General features: G+C 42.9%; 1 protein-coding gene across 1 annotated transcript; it reads right to left on the bottom strand.

Moving 5' to 3' along the window:
• Positions 1–2349: 2349 nt before the first annotated feature.
• Positions 2350–15231, bottom strand: best4 (bestrophin 4). The gene is made up of 9 exons (XM_072440309.1): positions 15078–15231; positions 13889–13989; positions 11766–11999; positions 10983–11137; positions 10760–10837; positions 10022–10174; positions 9850–9930; positions 3577–3731; positions 2350–2684 (listed from the first exon to the last, which is right to left on the bottom strand). The coding sequence occupies exons 1-9, from the start codon at positions 15227–15229 to the stop codon at positions 2426–2428; spliced, it is 1368 nt and encodes a 455-aa protein (XP_072296410.1). The 5' UTR covers positions 15230–15231; the 3' UTR covers positions 2350–2425.
• Positions 15232–20417: the final 5186 nt, after the last annotated feature.

Here is a 20417-nt window from a genome sequence, read left to right as displayed (position 1 = left end):
TGAAAAGGGAATGCCCAATGACTGAATGAAAATATAATATAAAAAGACTCAAGTAATGTGGAGAAGCAATTTATGTTTTAATGACCATATAAAACATTTCGTTATTAAGTTTTGTTATTAGAAGTGAGGAGTGAGCTGAAGAGGATTAAAGTGAGGAAGGCAGCAGGACCTGCAGCCCCAGGCTCCTTAAGTCCTGCGCAGATGAACTGTGTGGAGTTATGGAGCATGTCTTCAACATGAGCCTGAAGCTGAGGGTGGTACCACAGGTCTGGAAGACCTCCTGTCTGGTACCTGTGCCTAAGACACCGCGCCCCAAAGACCTCAACAGCTTCAGGCCAGTGGCTCTCACGTCCCACCTGATGAAGACACTGGAGCGGCTAGTCCTGGACCACCTCCGCTCCACCGTGAGCTCAGCCATGGACCCGCTGCAGTTTGCATATCGGCCTGGCATCGGAGTGGAGGACGCCGTCATCTCCCTGCTGCACCGCTCTCTCTCTCACCTGGAAAAGCCTGGCAGCTCTGTGAGGATTCTGTTCTTCAATCTTTCCAGCGCCTTCAACACCATCCAGCCGCTGCTCCTGAGGGACAAGCTGGAGACGGCTGGTGTGGAGTATGACCTGGCAGAGTGGATCCTGGACTACCTCACAGACCGACCCCAGTTTGTGAGAGCACGGGACTGTGTGTCTGACACTCGGACCTGCAGTGTGGGGGCACCCCAGGGCACTGTCCTCGCGCCCTTTCTCTTCACCCTTTACACTGCAGACTTCAGACATGACACGGACAGCTGTGTCCTCACGTCATCGTCACGGACGACGATGACGCGGAGTACAGAGGACTGCGCAGGACTTTGTGGACTGGTGTCAGCGGAACCACCTCCTCATCAACGCGGGGAAGACCAAGGAGATGGTGGTGGATTTCCGCAGACGCCACCCCACTGCCCCCTCACCAGTGAACATCCAGGGACGGGACATTGAGAGAGTGGACTCATACAAGTACCTGGATGTTCATCTGAACCACAAACTGGACTGGACTCATAACACAGACGCACTGTACAGGAAGAGCCAGAGTCGGCTCTACCTCCTGAGGAGACTCAGGTCTTTTGGAGTGACAGGGCCACTCCTGAAGACCTTCTACGACTCTGTGGTGGCATCAGCCCTCCTGTACGGTGTGGCCTGCTGGAGCAGCAGCATCACAGAGAGGGAGAGGAAGAGGCTGGACAGAGTCATCAAGAAGTCCAGCTCCGTCCTGGGCTGTGCTCTGGACTCGGTGCAGGAGGTGGGGGACAGGAGGGTCCTGGCTAGATTCACATTTATGCTGGACCATGAGTGTCACCCCCTGCAGGACACTCTGTCCGCTCTGGAGAGCAGCTTCAGTGAGAGACTGATCCACCCTCGATGTGTGAGGGAAAGATTCCGTAGGTCTTTCCTTCCTGCTGCTGTCAGACTTTATAACAAAAACTGTTAGTACTGAACACTCGCAATACTGACCTAACCTAATACTGATGTGCAATTCTGTCATATGTGCAATTGCTGTTGGAATTCATGTGCAATTACTGTGAAATTCATGTGCAATCTATGTGCTGTCGTGACACATATTCATGTGCAATTACTGTCGTGATCACATGCAATGGTATTTATTTATTTATTTATTTATTTGTCTATGGGAGTTTTTATTTATTTATAGGAGATCTTCTACTGAAAGTGTTTTTCAGACTTCCTATAAGTGATCTGTTCTTCTGTATCTACCTCTGTATCTACCTGCGTTGCACCAATGAAATTTCCCCATGTGGGACAATAAAGGAATATCTTATCTTATCTTATCTTATCTTATCTTACATAATGTCACATCATTTCAGACCATCCAACTGACATGACCGTCCATTACCCCACAGCAAAGTGAGAAAAACAATACAAATAAAAATAGTACGGGTTTGAGTAGTTTATTATTTACCTAATTTTACTAAAATGTACAATTTTCAAGTAAACAATCAGTCAATAGAACTTTATTTGTCCTCGAGGAGCAATTCAGGCACAATGAGCCATTAAATGACAGCGCTAATACAAAACTTAGCTCAACAAAAGTCCCAGTGTCAGGGCAGTTTGAGGTGAGTAGCAGCCCTCAGGACAAAAGTGTCCCTCCTCTGTTTCTTGTAATTATTTATGTATAGTATAACTTCCAGGTAATCTCTCAACTCCACTTTAAGAACCATTGTGCTGCCCTCATCCCAGAAAAAAAACTACTTCATCTACATTATTTATTCTAAAAGTAGATTTTTATTTTATTCCTAACATATCAGTTAGGAATAAATAAAGTAAAAATAATAGAGTTTTGTATCCCTCCTTTGGTTCATACGCAGACAACATTATGACTGCACTGAACATTGTGAAGTCTTTGTGCGGTTCAGAATCCGGCCGTTGCTCGCGCGTTAATCGTTTTGTGTTATTTCGATGGTGACCAGCCCGTCGCTCTCGTCTTTGTCGTCGCTCAGGTCCGTTCTGTGGCGTTCCTCTTGGCTGGACGGAGTCTGTACATCGAGCAGAGACGGCAGACTGGCTCCACGCAGAATGCCTTTGCTCCTCTGCACAAACTGGTTCAGTCCGTCGCCCAAAGAGCCTCTGGGGGGAAAGTAGTGGGTTTTACCGTCCTCGTCCACGGGGTAAGTCTCCAGGTCGTCTGCGCTCATCCTGGGAAACGTTACACCAACATTTTTATCATTACATTTATTTTATATGGCAATATTAATAGTTTTAGTACAAGTGTCAGGTATATGGGTTTAGTATCAGTGGGGTTCAATAACATTTTAGAGTTTATGATGAGCCTCGTGACTAGTTATGGCCAAAACATCACAAAAATATTCCCAAACAATTTAAAAGAATGAAGAAAAAAAATCCTATCTCATAATAATAACCAGTGAAGAATGTGTTAAAAAATAGCTCAGAATGTATTCAAAAATAGCTCAAAATCTCATAAAATGTATCCAGTGTAAAATGTTAGAAAATGCTAGTTTAATAAAGGGTAAAAAAAAAAAAAAGTGTAAATTGCTGTATAATTTATGTTTAGGACAAATTTATCAAGAACTGTCAAAATGTTGTTTATCATTTTTTAATAATCTTAAGCTACAAGCTAAAATAAGCTACAAGGGCGGGGCCAGAGAAAAAAGATGATTGGGTAATTAAAAAAAAAAAAATAAGAAAAATAAGAGAAAAAAGGGAAACCCATAAAAAAAAGTGAAATAATTGTCAATAAAAGGTAAAATGATTGCCCTATTTTACAGTCCATTCACTTTTTTTGCAATACTTGAACCATAACAAGACATGTAGGCCTGTTTATCACATGTCTGATGGATTGCAAATACATAAATCTGCAAGTTAGCAAACATTTGCATAGCACAACGTAATACAAAGTGAAATGCATTAAAATAACAATACAAGTGGATAAAACGACAGTCCAATATAAAACCACAAAACAAACACATAATCAATGCATTTTTCATTCCAGAGTGCCAAAAATATGACAATAATTAATACGTGGATTAAAAACACGGCTCCGCCCCCAATGCGCCGGCGTGTTACTGACCTCATGTCGTAGGCGGACCCTTTGAACGCTGGTCGGAGCGTCTCGGCCGCCGTGGACAGAGTGTAAGGGACGGAGAAGTATCTCTGAGCCCAGTGTTTGTCCTTCTGCAGCGGAGCCAAGTTCTGGTACATGTTGTCCACCGCCAGCATGGAAACCTGCATCGCGACAAGAGCAGGGAACGTGACGTGGCACAAGACGATGCACTTCATGCTAGTTCCTCTCTTTTATGTGTAATATACGGCAAAACGTCTTGAATGTCGTTAAGATTTTGCTGCTCTTATGTAAAGTCGTTGCTCATGTTCACCGACAAGTCAACAATGCATCTTTATTATTTGCTGTTGAGATGAGTGGCTCTGCGCCAAATCACACAACCAAATGATGGCTAATCGTGGTGCTCAGGGCAACTTCCTGAACCCGGTGAATAGGGTCGTATTGAAACATATATGCAAGTTTTGGCCTTAAGAATCAACGTATTTTCCGGACTATATATTTTTCATAGTTTTGGCCGGGGTGCGACTTATACTCCAGAGCGACTTATAAGCGATATTATTTGTTATTTTCACACTTGCAACCACAAGAGGGTGGTCTAGGCTCTAAGCGACGCAGAAGAAGAATCTGCACTTCCTCTTCCTCTGGAGTTTGTGGAGTTGTTTAGAAGTGACACAGAGGAAGAATAATTCAATGGATTTAGTGATTTGGGGTAAAACTGATGCTTTGGTAAACTTGTTAGCATGTTCTTTATGCTAGACTACTACTTCCTGCTTCCGAAGAGTGCACACGCTTTTTTGCTCGCTCTGCTTGCTATCGCTGCTTTCCTTATTTATTTTGCTTTTTAATCAGTTTTTGTCTTCCAAACATTTTTGCTTTAGACTTTTTCAAGTAAACCAAGGATTTTAAGAACATTTTTCCAGTTTTAACGACATATCTGACGCCAGCGACATGTCCGTGAGAAGAAGGGAGAAAGACTGTGAACGCTGTCAGAAATATCAACAAGAAATTAAAGAGCTGAAAACACGGATATTTGTTTTGGAATCTGAAAAAGTTCTTCACGATACCATTCCTGTGTCAACCGACGGTAAGAAGAGCACACTTTTTACAAGAAAAACTGCTACTTTCAACCTAAACCGCAGTGACTCTGTGTCGTTTCCAAAACTGTCTAAAAACCAGAAAGACCAGGCTGTTTCTTGGAACAAACTTGGAGCAAAGCCTAAACGATACAAAGATAACGTGAAGTCGCCTAAAATACAGCTCACCAACAGATTTTTACCACTTTCAGAGATGGAATTAAAGGAAAAAAGGAAAGATGACGTGGCCAAAATACAGCGAGGAGGATCTGTGCCACAAGCCAAGGTCACGGAGATTGTTTTAGTTGGGGACGGCGCGATAAGTCACGTGACGCATGAAAAGATAAACACACATTCTTTTCCAAGCGCCACTGTTTCTGAGATAACGTCACTCCTTCCAAATATTATGGCTAAGCATGGAGGAGCTAAACAGCTGATTGTGCACGTGGGTGCAGTGGACATGCGGCGGGAACAGACTGAAGTTTTGAAAAAAGACTTCTTGAAGTTATTCGACGTGCTTGATAAAATGGAAATCAAAACATTCATAAGTGGACCTCTTCTAAACATCGACAGGAGGATAAACAAGTTTAGCCGGCTTCTTCAGCTGAACACATGGCTGTCCAAAGAGTGTTCCCCGAGAGGACTACACTACATTGAGAACTTCTATCTATTCTGGTAACGAGAGGACCTGTTTAAGAGAAATGGCCCCCACCTATGCAGAGGTGGAGTGAGGGTGCTGACAGAGAACCTGCTCCACGCTCTGAGGCATTGGACTGGGCCTGGACAGGGTCCTGAGCAGATAGTTAGAGAAGAGAGGAATGAGAGAAGAATTCCTGCTCCATCAGCCAGAGACCGAGCCAATGTTTCAACATCAAAAGCACCACAACCTCAGCCTCCACCAAAGGATTCATCAGCAGCTGCTCCACCACCACCAGCAAAGGATTCAGCTCCAGCTGCTCCACATTCACCTCCACCGCCTCCAGCAAAGGAACAATCTTCAAAGGCCTTGGACCCATCTGTGACAAGCCCAACAACATCCCTGTCATCGCCCCTGCCTTCACACCAGCCCTGGGTTCCCCCTGCAACATCTACTCCCACTAAAGATTCATCATTCTCCTTCTCATCTCCACTCTCACCCATGGGCCTTCCCAGCCATTTTGAAAGTCTGATCAAATCAGGCATTAAGATGGCTCCACTCACGCCCAATATAGCAAGGGCTATGCCGACTACACCAACAAAAGCCCCACCACCCATCCCCCCTCGCCTCTCACCTGGTCCCAAACTCTCCTTGGCTACAAAAGCCCCACCACCCATCCAACCTCGCCTTTTACCTGGTATCTCCCATAGCTAGGATGCACTGGGTCTCAGCGTTGCCGGGACTTATTGTCACATCAAAAATCAAACCAACCCGGGGCCCTATGTAAAAAGAGCCCCCCCTAGTGCTATTTCTGTAGTCACATCATCACACAGATGGAAAAACAAAATGCGAGTCAGGCCCAATCTGAGAAATGTGATTCATATTCCCTGTGAAAAGATAAAGCCCAGTCTCACTGAAACTAGTCTGAAACTTGCTGTGCTAAATGTCAGATCCTTATGTAACAAATCTCTCTTAATTAATAATTGTATTTCTTCTTATAATCTTGATTTTATGTTTTTAACTGAAACATGGCTTGACAAAAACACAGGAAATGTAGTTCTGATAGAATCTGCTCCACCCAACTTTAAGTTTGAATCTGAAACACGAGAAAACAAAAAAGGGGGTGGAGTCTGTGCTGTCTTTAGAGATGAAATAATTACCCGCAGGTTGTCTTTTGGGGTGTTTTCATCATTTGAGTATGTATCCTTTAAAATGGAGCTAAAACGGTCTCCATCCATTCTCTTCATTGTTTTATACAAGCCTCCCCAGCACTGCCAAAGTTTTATTGATGATTTTACTGAGATGCTTTCAGTCATATGCACAGACTTTGATGGTTTGGTCATTACAGGTGATTTCAATGTGCATGTTGATAATATTTGTGACAGAAACGCTAAAGAGCTTGATGCTGTCCTTGAAACCTTCAGTCTTACTCAGCATGTGAGAGGCCCCACCCACAGCAAAGGACACACTCTAGATCTCATAATTACAAAGGGGGTAAATATTTCAAATGTTAATGTGATCGATGTTGCTCTGTCTGATCATTTCTGTGTCTTCTTTGACCTGTCTGTTTCTCCCAAACCTCCGGTTGGTCCTGCAGTTGTTCAGAGGAGACACATAAGTGATGGCACAGGTGCACTGTTTATGGAAATGATAAACTTTGAAAATGTCTCATGTTCTAATGTAAATGATTTGTTGAACTCTGTTACATCTAGTGTTTTGAATGTTCTGGACACCATCGCCCCTATAAAGGCTAAAATGGTTAAAAATAAGCAGAAGGCGCCGTGGAGAAATGATGATTCGGTCAGGGCACAGAAAAGGGAGTGCCGCAGGGCCGAACGGAAATGGCGCAAGTCAAAGCTCCAGGTTCAAAAAGAGATTTACAAAGAAAAGCTGAACATGTACAACCTAATCTTATGTAGAACTAGGGAAAGATATTTTTCTGAAATAATTGGAAGCTGCAGTAACAACTCGCGTGTCCTGTTTGCCACAGTAAACAGATTAACAAACCCTCCAGCTCAGCTGCCGTTAGAACTCATTTCCACATCCAAGTGTAATGAGTTTGCATTATTCTTTAATGACAAAGTTCAGGGCATTAAAAATGCTATAAATCCCACAATGCAAAAAATTACCCTAAAACCACCAAGACACTTAGAGCTAACTCACTTTGCACCAGTAACTGACAAAACTGTCCATGAGATCATCACCAGTCTGAGTTCATCTACATGCTGCCTTGATGTGTTACCCACCAAATTTCTAAAATCTGTGCTGAACAGTTTGTTAGCACCATTCACTCACATAGTTAACATGTCGCTTCAATCTGGAACATTCCCAATGTCTTTGAAAACTGCGGTCATAAAGCCTCTCCTAAAGAAGAGCAGTCTTGATGCCGCAGTACTGAGTCATTACCGGCCCATCTCTAAGCTCACAGATTTCCTCTTAATAAACAACTCATTTGATGTTTTTCAGTCAGGTTTTAGACCTCATCACAGCACTGAGACTGCTCTTGTCAAGGTGACAAATGACATCCGCCTGAACACTGACACGGGCAAAGCCTCAGTCTTAATTCTGTTAGATCTGAGTGCTGCTTTTGACACTGTCGATCATGGGATCCTCTTACAGAGACTAGAGGACTGGGTGGGCCTCACTGGCACTGCCCTAAACTGGTTAAGGTCCTATCTGGAAGACAGGAAGTACTTTGTTGAAATTGGTAGCTGTGTCTCAGACCACATGACCCTGACCTGTGGAGTGCCCCAAGGGTCAGTCCTGGGTCCCCTTCTGTTCAACCTCTACATGCTGCCGTTGGGTCAGTTGATACGCAGTGAAAATGTGTCCTATCACAATTATGCAGACGAGTCAGATCTATGTTTCACTATCGGCAGGTGACTATGGACCAGTAGATTCACTCTGTCACTGCATCCAACAGATCAGTTTGTGGATGCAAAACAACTTCCTCCAGCTGAACTCAGACAAGACTGAAATAATCGTTTTTGGCCCACAGAAACAAAGAGAAAGTGTTAGCGGTCACCTCCAGAGTCTCGCTCTAAAACCTACAAACCAAATTAGAAATCTGGGGGTAATAATGGACTCAGACTTGAACTTTAATAGCCACGTCAAATCAATAACATTAGCAGCTTTTTACCATCTAAAAAACATTGCCAAAATCAAAAATATAGTGTCAAAACCAGATTTAGAGAGTCTTATCCATGCGTTTGTCTCCAGTAGATTAGACTACTGTAACGGCCTGCTCACTGGTCTCTCCAAACGAGCTGTAAAACAGCTGCAGTACATCCAGAACGCTGCTGCTCGGGTCCTGACTATAACCAGGAAGTATGATCACATTAGTCCTGTTCTCAGGTCTCTGCACTGGCTCCCTGTGGCTCAGAGAATAGACTTTAAAGCAGCTCTGCTTGTGTACAAGTCTCTCCATGGCCTAGCACCAAAGTACATCTTGGATATGTTAGTGCCATATGAACCATCTCGGACTCTGAGGACCTCAGGGACCGGCCTCCTGCTGGTGCCCAGAGTCAGGACAAAACATGGGGAATCTGCGTTTCAGTTTTATGCAGCTAAAATCTGGAACAGTCTTCCTGAAGATGTGAGACAGGCTTCTACTCTGACAATGTTCAAATCTAAGCTAAAAACAGTTTTGTTTAGCTGCGCATATGACTGAAAGGATTTTTTCTTTGCACTCTTCTCTTTTGTTTGTGATTTTATTAGTTTAGAAAATCAGTTGGATTGATAATTTTTAATTTAGTTAATTTTATTGTATTTCTGTAATTTCTTTGTGATTTGAATGCATTTTTCCTGCTGTGTGAAGCACTTTGAATTGCCTTGTGTATGAAATGTGCTCTACAAATAAACTTGCCTTGCCTTGCCTTGCCTATAGTTATCTGAATAACTGTTCATATGTTACGTTAACATACCAGACACTTACCACAGTTCTGTCTGTGCTTCATGTAGCTGAAGGTGTTAGCGTTAGCATACGTCATGTAGCTGAAGGTGTTAGCGTTAGCATACATCATGTAGCTGAAGGTGTTAGCGTTAGCATACGTCATGTAGCTGAAGGTGTTAGCGTTAGCATACGTCATGTAGCTGACGGTGTTAGCGTTAGCATACGTCATGTAGCTGAAGGTGTTAGCGTTAGCATACGTCATGTAGCTGAAGGTGTTAGCGTTAGCATACGTACACCTATTCACCATGTTCTCTCATCTGTTATTATTTTAAACTGCATTTCAAGATGAAATGTCTGTTCTTGGTCTTGGATTTGATAAAATAAATTTCCCCCAAAAATGCAACTTATACTCCAGTGCGACTTATATATGTTTTTTCTTCTCTATTATGCATTTTTTGGCTGGTGCGACTTATACTCTGGAAAATACGGTAATCGAAAGACACATACTGACATCGTAACCCGACTATCACCGATCGCCACCCAGTCTAGTTTCCGTAATGAGGCTGGTTACATCCGGGAGGGCATCCGGGCATAAAAGGTCCGTCATGTTGGTGCGAGAGACACTGAGATAGCTTTGCTTCAGTGACCTTTGAAAACAACAAATGAGTTTCCGAAACGACCTGAATGTTGCGGTCGATGAGTTGGTTGGTCTCGAAGTCGTCGTCGTCTTCGCCGAACGGATTGACGATCAGCTCTCCGACCTGCGCAGGCCACAAAAGGTTCACCGATCGCCAACGCCAACAATCGAGAACGGCACAAGAAAAAGCTGCGGTTTTGGCCGTGCGACTTCACCTTGAGCCAGCCGGCGTAGAAGAAGAACTGCAGCAGCGTGAAGACGGGCACGTACAAGTCGATCCGGTGGTCCTTGTAGCCTTTGGCGGGGTTCAAGAACTGCCGCCCGACCACGCAGAAGGCGAAGAACGAGTACACGGCGATCGTCACCACCTGCGGGAGCGACGAGAGGGAAAGACAAGTCGAACCGTCATGAATACAGAGCTCACATTTTCTATTGTTGTAGTCGTTGTAAATATGTCACTAAAAACTTGAAAGCGACATCGAATCGATGACGATTTCTTGCTGTAATGTCAGAATACATGTATAACTATTTATCAAGTTAAATGTATTTATTTATTTTTGCTTTTAACTACATTATAATGTATATTTAGCTTCAGCTTTTTATAATAGCTTTAGCTGATTAAAGTCTTTTGGCTTCATTCAAACCTGAATCTTGTTTACGAGGTCCTCTCCTTCTGAGTCTAAAAAACACTTACACATATTTAAATATTTTGTAACGTCTCATGGGGAAGGCTAGCTCATGTTTATTTCCCCATGGTAATTCCTTTTGCTCCCAGTAGATGGAGTGCTAACACAATTATTGATGAGAAAACACCTCACACTGTTAAAGTACATTATTTTAAGTTCTAAAACCAAAGAAAAGTGACAAAAGCAAAGTCAAAAAGGCCAAAAACTACAAATAATGCTTGATGTGTGTTTTAAATCGCGTTTGTTTGTTTGTTTGTTTGTTTGTACCTGGGTGTAGACCAGAGGGATGCTGATCCAGTCATAGTGAAACAAAAGGCTGCATTTGGCTCTGTAGTTGTTGAGCTCCTGGAGAGACAACATTTGCAGTCAGTTTTTCATAAAGTGTCGATTTCTATTGCTTGAGGAACGTTTCTAAATTCTGAAATGTTAAAGAATGTGATTACGTCCTTCAGAGGAACTTAAAAGTGTGCTCTTGTCTTCAGTGTCTTACGTCCATGAGCAGCCTGAGGGCCATGTCGTCCCTCACACGGCCCTCCTCTCTCGCCCTCGAGGCCAGGTTAGAGAACCAGGTCAGAGGCATCCAGTATTTATTATAGTCCGAGTGCAGCGAGTCCAAGAGCTTCAGCTCCTGAGCACTCATGAAGCCTGGAACACAGAAGTATCTTATACTTACACACAGTTTTAAGTTATTAAAACTTAAGTTAAGTTTTTTAGTTATTTAAATTCCTCAGAATGTTATCTTTAGGTGTTTCTTTAGTTTTTTCATTTTAACACTATTTTGGCTGTTGGTGTTTCTCTTTCTTTGTTTTTCAGAAATGATCAAACTGATTTTATTGACCAATGAAAATATCTTTGTATTGTCCATCCAGAGCATTAGTTGCTATTTTATGTTTGTATCTATCTTTTCTTTATTGTGTCAGTTTGTTGAGGTCAAAGATCCAGTATATATTTGCTCAAGTAACGTTTTGTTATAATGTTATTTTAAAGTAACAGTACTCCTATTTAAACGTTTGGTTCTTGTTGTTTTTTTACCCAAATTTGGTTTTGTATGAAAAAAGTACATAAGTCACACACATTGTTTAAAAAATAAAAAGAGTTGTGAACGGGGCTGTAATCATACATCGATTATTCTTTCGATAAACCGATTAGTTCAGATTACGGGCCTGTCAGTATGATTTAGTTTCCAGCGTGGATTGAACCAACACGATGTCACTGTAAAAAAACTAAACAAAACGTCTCATCCCAAAAGCACCGCCGCAGCTCCGCTCCTCACCGGCCTCCACGACGTGTTGCATTGTGGGAAACCTCTTGCGGACGCGGGTGCTGATGGAGCGCAGGATGAGCACGGACGACAGGTTTGCGTATCTCATGAGCGTCCGTCGGAGCAGGCGCCCCCTGGTGTCCGCGCCGTGCACGTTCCCGGACACCGCCATCATGAGGTTGTCGGGCAGCGGGAACGAGGTGTACTGCCCCCACCAGCGGTTAAACGCCAGCGTCACGTAGAAACCTGCGGGACACATGGGATCAGAGTGGAGGCGTGCTCATCTGTCGATCGTGACGTTACATTTGCACGCCATCGACTGATTCATTTACTAAACGATTACGACACGATTGTTGTTGTGTCCTTGAGCAATGCACCTGACCCACCATGTCTGCGGGATTGTGTGGACATGTGTTTGGTTCTGGTTGGTGCTGAATGGCAGCCACATTACCCGTATTTTCCGAACTATAAGTAGCACCTTTTTTTATAGTTTTGGCCGGGGTGCAACTTATACTTATATTTATACTTATATACTTATACTATACTTATACTCCGGAGCGACTTATATGTGATATTGTTTGTTATTTTCACACTTGCAACTGCATTTCATACTCCAGTGCGACTTATGTTTTTTTCTTCTTTTTTATGCATTTTTTGGCTGGTGCGACTTATAGTCCAGAAAATACGGTACATCTTTCTTGCCCTGGGGCAGTTGTGGCTTATTATTTAAACAAGGGGAAAACGTTTTTTTCACGAAATAACTGTAAAATGTACACTCTGAATAGTAATAAAATGTTTGTAATTTTGTCAAGGAACACAGGGAAAAAATAGGTAATTTTTTATTAAATATTTGGGCATTTTCATTCTGAACTGTAAATAATATTATATTGTTATTAATTTCAGAAATGTATCGGAAATTTGAAAAAAATTGTAATGTGGTGATTTCCTGTGTGAGGGTGTGTTACTGTTATTTTCCTCATGTGACTTTACAGAGCTTTTCTGTCGGTAAATTACAGTCCTATACTTTATATTTTGGCTGTGTTATTATAAGCATAAACCGGTTTGATGAGGTCTCTGCTGCCCGCGGCTGGTAACGGCATGTAAAGCCTCACCCAGGACGAAGAGCAGGGCGTGTAAAGCCTCACCCAGGACGAAGAGCAGGGCGTTTAAAGCCTCACCCAAGACGAAGAGCAGGGCGTTTAAAGCTTCACCCCGGACGAAGAGCAGGGCGTGTAAAGCCTCACCCAGGACGAAGAGCAGGGCGTGTAAAGCCTCACCCAGGACGAAGAGCAGGGCGTGTAAAGCCTCACCCAGGACGAAGAGCAGGGCGTGTAAAGCCTCACCCAGGACGAAGAGCAGGGCGTGTAAAGCCTCACCCAGGACGAAGAGCAGGGCGTGTAAAGCCTCACCCAGGACGAAGAGCAGGGTGTGTAAAGCCTCACCCAGGACGAAGAGCAGGGCGTGTAAAGCCTCACCCAGGACGAAGAGCAGGGCGTGTAAAGCCTCACCCAGGACGAAGAGCAGGGCGTGTAAAGCCTCACCCAGGACGAAGAGCAGGGCGTGTAAAGCCTCACCCAGGACGAAGAGCAGGGCGTGTAAAGCCTCACCCAGGACAAAGAGCAGGGCGTGTAAAGCCTCACCCAGGACGAAGAGCAGGGCGTGTAAAGCCTCACTCAGGACGAAGAGCAGGGCGTGTAAAGCCTCACCCAGGACGAAGAGCAGGGCGTGTAAAGCCTCACCCAGGACGAAGAGCAGGGCGTGTAAAGCCTCACCCAGGACGAAGAGCAGGGCGTGTAAAGCCTCACCCAGGACGAAGAGCAGGGCGTGTAAAGCCTCACCCAGGACGAAGAGCAGGGCGTGTAAAGCCTCATCCAGGACGAAGAGCAGGGCGTGTAAAGCCTCACCCAGGACGAAGAGCAGGGCGTTTAAAGCCTCATCCAGGACGAAGAGCAGGGCGTGTAAAGCCTCACCCAGGACGAAGAGCAGGGCGTTTAAAGCCTCATCCAGGACGAAGAGCAGGGCGTGTAAAGCCTCACCCAGGACGAAGAGCAGGGTGTGTAAAGCCTCACCCAGGACAAAGAGCACGGCGTGTAAAGCCTCACCCAGGACGAAGAGCAGGGCGTGTAAAGCCTCACCCAGGACGAAGAGCACGGGGATGTAGCTGGTGTTAGTGAACTGGTCGCAGTACAAGGCCACACGCTCAAACAGGTCCTGCTGCTTCAGTGTCAACACAAATCTGAGGGAGATAATGACACGTCTTCATATACGACATGACCCACAGACAATTCAACTTTTATCATGTTAAAGGCGTGTCACTTCACCGGCTTGTCACAATCCAGCTGTTTCTCTTAACATTGTTCTAGTCAATGTGAGATTATTTATTATTGTTATTTTTGTGATATATGTTTCAGAAAGAACAAATACTCACAGTGCTTTAGTTTAATTGAGTAAATTATTTGAGTTATTATTGTTCTTTTCTGAGTGGATTATTAAACTTGTGATCAAGTGTAATTTTAGCATGTTATTGTAATTAGCTACATTTAAAATCATGTAGTTACTGTCTGTCTGCACGGCTGGCTCAGACTAGTCAGAGCTCAACTTAATTAAGCTCCAAATAAAATATTAAGTTTGTACAGAAATTGTTCTAATGCTACTAAAACTGTCTTAAAAAAGTGAATATTTTATTTTATTTATTTTATTTATTTTATTTATTTTATTTATTTTATTTATTTTATTTATTTTATTTATTTTATTTATTTATTTTTTCTCAGTGATTTTATTGAAGTTGTTTATATATTTATTTATTTTTATTAGTATTATTATTTTTTTTTATTTATCAGGGACATTTATAGTTACAAACAGAACAGAATTTAAGATTTTACCAAACATTTTGCCTGTTTGTCCCCAGTTTATCATTGCACTTCCTGGTTGGACATGACAAATATGACACAGATAGAGGTAATTCCACAACAGTTACCTAGCAACTAGACTGTAAACAAGAGTCAACATCCACAGCATTTATGATCTGACAAACAATAATCCTACATAACACCTTTATTTTGTTTGTTAAACCGTCAGAAAAGTGTCAGTCAAGTATGAACTGTCTCTGCGTTTTCAATGGCACGTCGCACATTGATGACATCACAGAGGGATTCAAACTGTTTAGTAAAATCTTAAATACAACTGCGTTCGCTACATTTGAGTGAAATGTGTAGTCTGACCTGTCACGTGGACTTTAAGCAGCAGTTTTTGTTCATTCTGAGTACATTTTGACTACAGTAGACTCTTTCTACCACCGCGTGTTTCCCGTCTGCTGCGTCGCACCTGTAGAAGAGGCTGAAGAAGAGGTAGACGGCGCAGAAGACGGCGCACTCTTTGTAGACCAGCCGGTAGATGCTCCCCTTCCACCTGAACAACAGCCTGGAGAAACCCCCGAAGCGAGCGTCCGCCACCTCCAGCGAGTACGACACGGTCATGGCGACGACACCACGACACCACACGTACAAGTATATATGTTCTGGCTCATTGTACATGTAAAGTACACGAATACATGAAAGGGAAGAAATGACAAAAACTGATTTAAAACACACGTCCTTTTGATCCACAAGGGAAATGCTCACAGAAGTTCAATGGTACAATAAATGAAAAAATAACCATGAAAGTAGATTCATAGTAAAAAATGTAAAGAATATCGTAAAATTCTAAAACATGTGACCAAGTGCATGTGCAAATTCATAAAAAATAATAAATGTGTTAAAGTGCCTATGAGAGGTTTTTATGATTTTCTAATTTTGACTTTATTTGGTGTGTTTATACCTGTTGTACATATAAATTATAGTTTTACATTAATCGAGCAGGTATTTGTGGAGAAAACTTTAACATATCTGTAGAAAATGACAGGAAGTGACATCACACCAGGAACACTCATTCCAGTCAAAGTTTATGCAGAATTTACACAAAAGAAACAACTTTCTTTGTGTTCAAATTAAAAAAATTAGATGAGTTTGGGCCCAGTGTTTGCTGGGTAATTTCCTAGTGTCATATCATAAATTACAAACAGGAAGTGAAATTATAAACATAAAAAATGGGCTATTCTGTGATAAAACTTGCATAATTTTAGGTATATTCAAAATATAATGATATTAACTGCATTTTAGTTCAATGAGTGGTCCGACCTGTAGGGGGCGCTTTAAGCACCGCTACATTTGCAGGACAAATGCACTTTCGAAACTGTTGAGAGACTGATAAATTAGTATTACAACGTTCATTAAACGGAAACTTACTGATAAACGCATACAGGAAACAGAATGTGGATAAGTTTGAACTAAATGAGCCTACTCTTATTTTGAAAAGCGTGTTTTTTAAGCGCTCGTACCTGTGGAGGCGTCGTCCTGCAGGTGAAGTGGAGGCGTCGTCCTGCAGGTGAAGTGGAGGCGTCGTCCTGCAGGTGAAGTGGAGGCGTCGTCCTGCAGCTGAAGTGGAGGCGTCGTCCTGCAGCTGAAGTGGAGGCGTCGTCCTGCAGCTGAAGTGGAGGCGTCGTCCTGCAGGTGAAGTGGAGGCGTCGTCCTGCAGGTGAAGTGGAGGCGTCGTCCTGCAGGTGAAGTGGAGGCGTCGTCCTGCAGGTGAAGTGGAGGCGTCGTCCTGCAGCTGAAGTGGAGGCGTCGTCCTACAGGTGAAGTGGAGGCGTCGTCCTGCAGCTGAAGTGGAGGCGTCGTCCTGCAGCTGAAGTGGAGGCGTCGTCCTGCAGGTGAAGTGGAGGCGTCGTCCTGCTGGTGAAGTGGAGGCGTCGTCCTGCAGCTGAAGTGGAGGCGTCGTCCTGCAGGTGAAGTGGAGGCGTCGTCCTGCTGGTGAAGTGGAGGCGTCGTCCTGCAGCTGAAGTGGAGGCGTCGTCCTGCAGGTGAAGTGGAGGCGTCGTCCTGCTGGTGAAGTGGAGGCGTCGTCCTGCAGCTGAAGTGGAGGCGTCGTCCTGCAGGTGAAGTGGAGGCGTCGTCCTGCAGCTGAAGTGGAGGCGTCGTCCTGCAGCTGAAGTGGAGGCGTCGTCCTGCAGGTGAAGTGGAGGCGTCGTCCTGCAGCTGAAGTGGAGGCGTCGTCCTGCAGCTGTAGTGGAGGCGTCGTCCTGCTGGTGAAGTGGAGGCGTCGTCCTGCAGGTGAAGTGGAGGTGTCGTCCTGCAGCTGAAGTGGAGGCGTCGTCCTGCAGCTGAAGTGGAGGCGTCGTCCTGCAGCTGAAGTGGAGGCGTCGTCCTGCAGCTGAAGTGGAGGCGTCGTCCTGCAGCTGTAGTGGAGGCGTCGTCCTGCAGGTGAAGTGGAGGCGTCGTCCTGCAGCTGAAGTGGAGGCGTCGTCCTGCAGCTGAAGTGGAGGCGTCGTCCTGCAGCTGAAGTGGAGGCGTCGTCCTGCAGCTGAAGTGGAGGCTCTTCCTCTTTCGCCTCCTTTTAAACCTCAGAGTCGAGCCATAATTCATGTTTTACACACTGGAACGTTTATTGCCGTTAAAGGACGACCAGAATATTAACAGTAACAAGTTAATCAGAGCCGTGGTTTTATTTTGAGTTTCTTGCTTTTACGTTACATTCCCCAAACATTGTAACAACGTAAAAGTGGTCAAAAGTTTAAATTATACTCCCAATTAGAGTACTTTGTCAATAAAATGACGTTAGACGCGTACATGTTGATGTATTCACATTAGTCTCTGGCGTACTGTATTTTTCATGATTAAAATGACTGAATATTGAGCTGTAAAGTTGAACAAATCTCACTGTTAGAGCTCATGGTTACTGTGTCTTTCTCTTGACTTTTTATCTCTCCTCTTCTTTCTCCGTCTCCTTCCATTTTGTCCGTAATGCCCTTCTTTCCTGCCAGTAGGAGTTTGCTTCAAAGGTATCCATTTATTGTGTCATGGCAGGAGTTATGAGGCCCAGATACATCATTCTCAAATAATGTGCAATTGTCGTGTCTTAAAAGCTTTATATTTATTTATATTTCGTCACATCAGGACAGTCCCAGAACACATGATCTCTCTCCTTTCTCTCTCTCTCTCTCTCTCTCTCTCTCTCTCTCTCTCTCCCTCTTTCTCTCTCCTCTGGTGATAAAACAAGCATGCATTAAAGAAATACAAATTAGACAAATTAGATCTAAACAGAATGAAAATATAAATAGACTTAAAATTTACACAAAATTTACAATAACATTTTTCTCTCTCCTTCTCTCTCTCCCCCTCCCTTTCCCTCTCTTTCTTCCTCTCTTCCTCTCTCCATCTCATTCCCACTCTCTCTCTCTCTCTCTCTCTCTCTCATGTTTGATTTTCTCAGGCTCTTGTCTTTCTCTCCGTCACTCTCTCGTTACCTCAGAGATACTACTCGCAGAGGACATGTTTACAGAGGACATGAGTGACGTTTATATCCGTCCTCCCTCTGTCACTTCCTGTTTCTCTCTTCAAAATATCACTCTAATCTGAACGGTTAATCATCTGTCCGTTCTATCTGTTCTATTATGTTCTATTTCGGTCACTAGAGGGCATCGCTGTCAGACTTACTTTGGGCTAACTGCATGTTGTTCTAGTTTCACAGTTACCATGGTGACATGTTGAACACATTTGTAAACACAGCCAGAGTTTTGATGATCTAATAACTAAAACATCCACATTAATGAACTTTTAACCTCATCAAAGTCGTGTTTTGATTGATTCCTGCATGTTTGAATAATCCCGCATTGTTCTGAAACTGAGGCTCGAGGGCGCAGACAATCTCCGTTTCCACCTACCCCCTATCCCCGCCCACATCCCTGAATTTATCTGGAATTGTTTGAAAAATGAAGACTCGGAGCGACACATAGACTCAAAAAATGTCAAAAAAGGAATGAAAACCAGCTACTTCTAAGGTGAAACGTCACTCTGAAGAGGCTTATCAGTTCAGGAGTTTTGTCAAAGGATACTTTTCTGTTACTTCTGTTTTAGAGCCATGTTGCGGTTTACAATACAACAAAACGTGAAGTGATGATCTGCTCATGTTGTGTACACTGACGAATAACTCCTCCTCCTTTCAAATCGATAAAAGTGATTCACCAAAACTCTCTGTCATTGAAATAACCGTAAAGGTCAAGAAATGAGATATTAATCCGACTTTTTTTATTACCTGGAGACAGATAATAATAATAATATATCAACCAACAGTGCACAATAACGTCTCTTTTGTTTACACACGGCTTAGGAAAGAGGATGTGTTTGGTTTGATTGTAATCTGAGGGAAAAACACTCAAACGTCTTGCGGCGTAACACATTTCTTCAAACGATTGTAGAGTAAATTGCTTGTGTTGATGTTTTCTTTGCGTACGCTGCACTTTTACCTTCACTTTAAAATTAAACCGTGACAAATACAGTTGGTTTTATGCTGTAAGGTTCATTTATTCAGGTCACAGTGCAATCGTAACCCAAAAACTTATAATTGTGACATTTTTAAAAGCAAAATTAAGTATGTTTTGGTTCAATTTAGTGTCCAAAAATGTAAATAACTTTGTTTATCCGGCTGTTTTTTGTCAAATGAACAGATTAACCAAATCATCTTGACACCACTGCTCAGAAGAATTGATGAAATATGCTGAAACGTCAAATAAAAGTCAAATTACCCGGGAAAATCAATGCAATTCCAGCAAACGTGAAACATTTGTAGTGGCTTCTTTTCCCGCGCTTTAGAGGGTTGTTTTTGAGGCGCAGGTAAACGAGACCGCTGAGGCCCGGCCCCCATCGCCAAGTGAAACCCGACGCCGCAATGGCACCTTCCCACGGTCATAGAAAAGAGACATTCCTCAGATCTGTGGCTCATAATGGGACAGAGTCGAGGAGAAAACGTATCCGCCAAGGCCATAAAAGTGCAGGGCGTGAGCGTCAGTACGGCAGTTCAAATGACTTTTATTCCAAATATTTAGGTACTTTTGTAAATATAGGTAAATATTGCAGTAGTCGAAGGTTGAAATGTGGTGACTGAAGACTTTTAGATTGAAAACACTTAGAAATAAAGAGTATTATTGATGAAAAATGTGAAATTTGCTCTTCCTTTTTGACGTTTTGATTGAATAATATCACTGTCTTTGTCATAAAAAGTATGTTTCTATGTGTTTTGGAGTCTGTGCAGTCCAGATGATTATTCAGCTAATTGTTGCACGCCTAATTATGTGTGAAAACACTGTTAAAATCTGAACTAAACTACGACTAAACCTGGAACTAAACCTGGACTAGAATAGCAGCTCTGGATCAACGTTTAACTTATATTAAATCACATTTCTTTTGACAAATAACGCCTCATAATTTGATTCCTTTCTCAAACGTTATCTTTATGTTGTTGTTGGAGGAAATGAAAACCAAACACGGTCAGAATTTTAAACTGAAATGAAACAAGGAAGGTAAGGTTAAGGTAAATATATTTAGAATTTTGCTAAAAATTTGAAAAATGTTATCACAGAATAGCACATTTTTGAGGTTTATAATTTAACTTCCTGTTCGTAATTGATGACATCACACAATTGCACACAAACTCATCTAATGTCACAATTACAACTTTATTTTGTTGAAATAATTTAATGTTCAGAAATTTAATGTTTAGAATGTCAAAAAAGTTGTTTATTTGTGTATATTCAGCTTAAACTTTGACTGGAATCGGTGTCCCTGGTGTGAT

Source organism: Eucyclogobius newberryi, unplaced genomic scaffold (genome assembly GCF_026437365.1).
Source record: "Eucyclogobius newberryi isolate DKJ021-1_F unplaced genomic scaffold, fEucNew1.0.hap1 SCAF_12, whole genome shotgun sequence".
NCBI classification, from domain to species: domain Eukaryota; kingdom Metazoa; phylum Chordata; class Actinopteri; order Gobiiformes; family Gobiidae; genus Eucyclogobius; species Eucyclogobius newberryi.
Note: the sequence above shows the minus strand (reverse complement) of the source record. Positions and strands in the feature narration are given on the sequence as shown.